Source organism: Lipotes vexillifer, unplaced genomic scaffold (genome assembly GCF_000442215.2).
Source record: "Lipotes vexillifer unplaced genomic scaffold, Lipotes_vexillifer_v1.1 scaffold566, whole genome shotgun sequence".
Taxonomy (NCBI): Eukaryota; Metazoa; Chordata; class Mammalia; order Artiodactyla; family Lipotidae; genus Lipotes; species Lipotes vexillifer.
This window is the reverse complement of record NW_006799689.1, coordinates 899,553-902,337: the sequence shown is the minus strand read 5'-3', so window position 1 is coordinate 902,337 and position 2,785 is coordinate 899,553. Positions and strand designations below refer to the sequence as shown.

At 47.3% G+C, this 2,785-nt stretch overlaps 1 protein-coding gene across 2 annotated transcripts in view; it reads left to right on the top strand.

Annotated features, from left to right (window-relative positions):
• Positions 1-1,121: 1,121 nt before the first annotated feature.
• RRP15 (ribosomal RNA processing 15 homolog) overlaps positions 1,122-2,785 on the top strand; it is a 48,002-nt gene continuing 46,338 nt past the window's right edge. The window contains exon 1 of one of the 2 annotated variants that reach the window (XM_007471859.1): positions 1,122-1,320. In XM_007471859.1, coding sequence (XP_007471921.1) covers positions 1,146-1,320 — 175 coding nt within the window. In that variant the 5' untranslated portion in view covers positions 1,122-1,145. The remainder of the gene's footprint in view (positions 1,321-2,785) is intronic. The other variant, XM_007471858.1, reaches the window with a different exon arrangement.

The window sequence follows — 2,785 nt, the reverse complement described above, 5'->3', positions numbered from 1 at the left end:
TCGGAAAGTTTAATATACAGAATTGTTAACTTTAACAGAGGATTGGGATAACAAGGGATTGGCTAGTAAGACGTGAAGAGAACTCTAAAGAAGATAGTAATAGCAGATAAAAGGAGCAGAGAGATAACAGCACCCTCCCCCTTTAGAAATTTTGGGTTTTAAAGAAAAACAAGAAATGCTGTTCCAGGAAAATGCTAAGCTTAGGGAAAGGCTTTAGAATACGCCTGGCCGATGGAACACGATGTAAGAGTTTGCTACATTATCCGTTTGACTCATTAACTTTGTGAATGGTTGTATTCTGTCATTCATTCATTCATTTCTTCCAAAAATATGTTTGGGTTCCTACCACGGGCCAGGCTCCGTTGGGGGCCTCGGGGATAGGGTAGTGAATGATATGTGGTCCTTATTATCCAGGAGCCGACAAGTTAGGGAAAGGACATAGGGGCAGCTTGTGGGAGCAGCTTCGAGGGAAAGCGGGGCTGGAAAAGCTGGTGTCAAAGACTGACCTCAGGGAGAAGCTGGCCCCGGGAGGGAGGCAGGAGCAGCCCGCGGAGTGCAAAGCTGCTGTTCTCTTGGTCTCCACCGCGCGGTCGGGCGCCTTGAGCGGGCGGGGCGGAGCTAGGTGGGAGGGAGGGGTGGGGGCTGGAACCCTTCACACCTGCGACCCAAGGGAAGAAAGCGAGATTCTATTCGGTTTGCAATTGGAAGCCACTCAGGGGTTAGTCAGAGCGAGATTTCGACCCCTCACGCGATTGTCCTCGCTTCCTCCCTTCTAGTGCGTTTAGAAGGCACGTTCGGGACGTTAGTCCAACACCATAAACCAACATGAAATAAGGCAGCAGATACAGAAACAGCCGTGGGGAGGAAATGAAAGTGGACCGGGTCGGGTTGGGGTCAGAGTGGGGCGGCGGACCAGGACAAGGGCGAGCTGGCAGAGGAGTCGGCCGAGAACGTATATTCACTGATTTTTATTATTATTACTGTTTTTTACTGGAGCAGATAGCACGTAAAGACAACCAATCAGTCCTCTTTCCAATCCATACTGTGAGCCTCCAGCCCGAGAACTCCCGGCTAAATGGCACCGCCCCGGAACCTTGTATCACCGGAACTAGAAGCCGAAGTCCTTTGTGTTACAGCCGGACGCAATGCTCACGGAACGCTTCCGGCTAGGAATCATGGCCGCGGCCGTTCGAGAGTCACGTGTGAGTGCGGGGAAAAAGCTGAAAAATTCACTAAAGAAGAAGGGGAAGATGAAAATGGTATCCCCGGCTGCAGCATCGGAGCTGGAAGATAAGGACAAAGATGCTGTCGATAGTGAAGGTAACGTACTAGGGCTGAGTTTGGCTGCTCAGAGGAAAGGCCGGCATGAGTTTGCGGGAAGCAGGGGATGCGAATGCGTTTGCCGCTAGCCGCCTGAATTTCGTCTCCTCAGGACTGCGAAGGGGCGACTTTGGCTCCTTGAGAAGGCTTGGGAAAGTGGTGTTCAGGGAAGGGTCCCTGTTGCGTGTTAAAGCTTCCACGTTCTTTTATTAGACATTTTTATCGTCACTGTAATTAATTAAAACAGATGAAACTGCTTCTTACAGCAGCAAAACGAAGCTTGCAAGTAGCAAGGGACGAAAGGAAGGGGGATATTTGAAATTCCAAGAATGAGTTAGTTCTCATATGGAGCAAGGAGCAAAAGACCGAAAGAGGAAGACGGATGGTATACTTGAATTTTCTTGTGTGGTAGGTGTGTGCATCTGTTGGGGAGTTAGAGATGAGATAGTAAATGAAAGAAGAGTAGGTGGTTAAAGTAGAATAAATAAAAGTAGCAGCTGATAACTCTCTCTCTCAGAGACGTTTGCTATTGAAAGGAAGGAAATATATTTTGAGGCTTTCAACCATGATGTGTCCATGCTCCTACTCTTTACCATCGTTCTTGGCACTAGCTTCTTAGGTTAAAGGGGTCGCAGACGACCCCTGACTTACTACTGCCAGTGATTGCTCCTTTGTACTACCTAGAACTTTGTAACAGCCAGACCTATTCTTTTATAATGTACCTCAAATCATGTCAGTTATCTGCTCAAGATGAGCCAGTGGCTACCTATCTCAGCATAACATCCAAAGTCCTTAGCCTGTGTATGATGTAGTTCAGGCATCTCTCTCATCATCTGCCACTCTGCTCTGCCCCTTACTAGCCACGTTGATATCCTGTGGTTTGTTATACATGTTAAACATAACTCTCACACCATGGGTTCTGCACTTGCTGGTTTCACTGCCTAGAATACTTTTCAGATGCTTGCATGGCTCTCTCTCTCGCTCACTCCTTCAGTCTCTGATTCAATGCCTTGTCTGCGAGACTTGTCCCTGACCGCCCTATCTAATGTACACCACTACTCTTCTCTGTGTCTCCCTGCCTTCACTTTTTGAATTATTACCCTGCTTTATTTTTCTCAGCATTTCTCAAACCCTCTGACATGTTGTATATTTGCTGTGTGTCTCTCCCAGCTGGAATGTAAGTTCCATAAGAGGAGAGACTGCTCTGTACCCAGTGCCTAAGACAGTGCCTGCTGTGTTGTGGATCCTTCGCAGATATTTAAGTAAATAAGTGAATAAACCTCGACTTCCAGGACTAAGAAGAAGAAACTGTCATATACTGCTGCAGTCCCTAGGTAATTGGAATCCTTCTCTCTTGCCAAAGGAGTTAAGGAAAACAGACTATTCATTGAGCAGGGATTGGAACACCTCCCAAAATTTTTTTTTTTTTTTTTGCTGTACGCGGACCTCTCACTGTTGTGGCCTC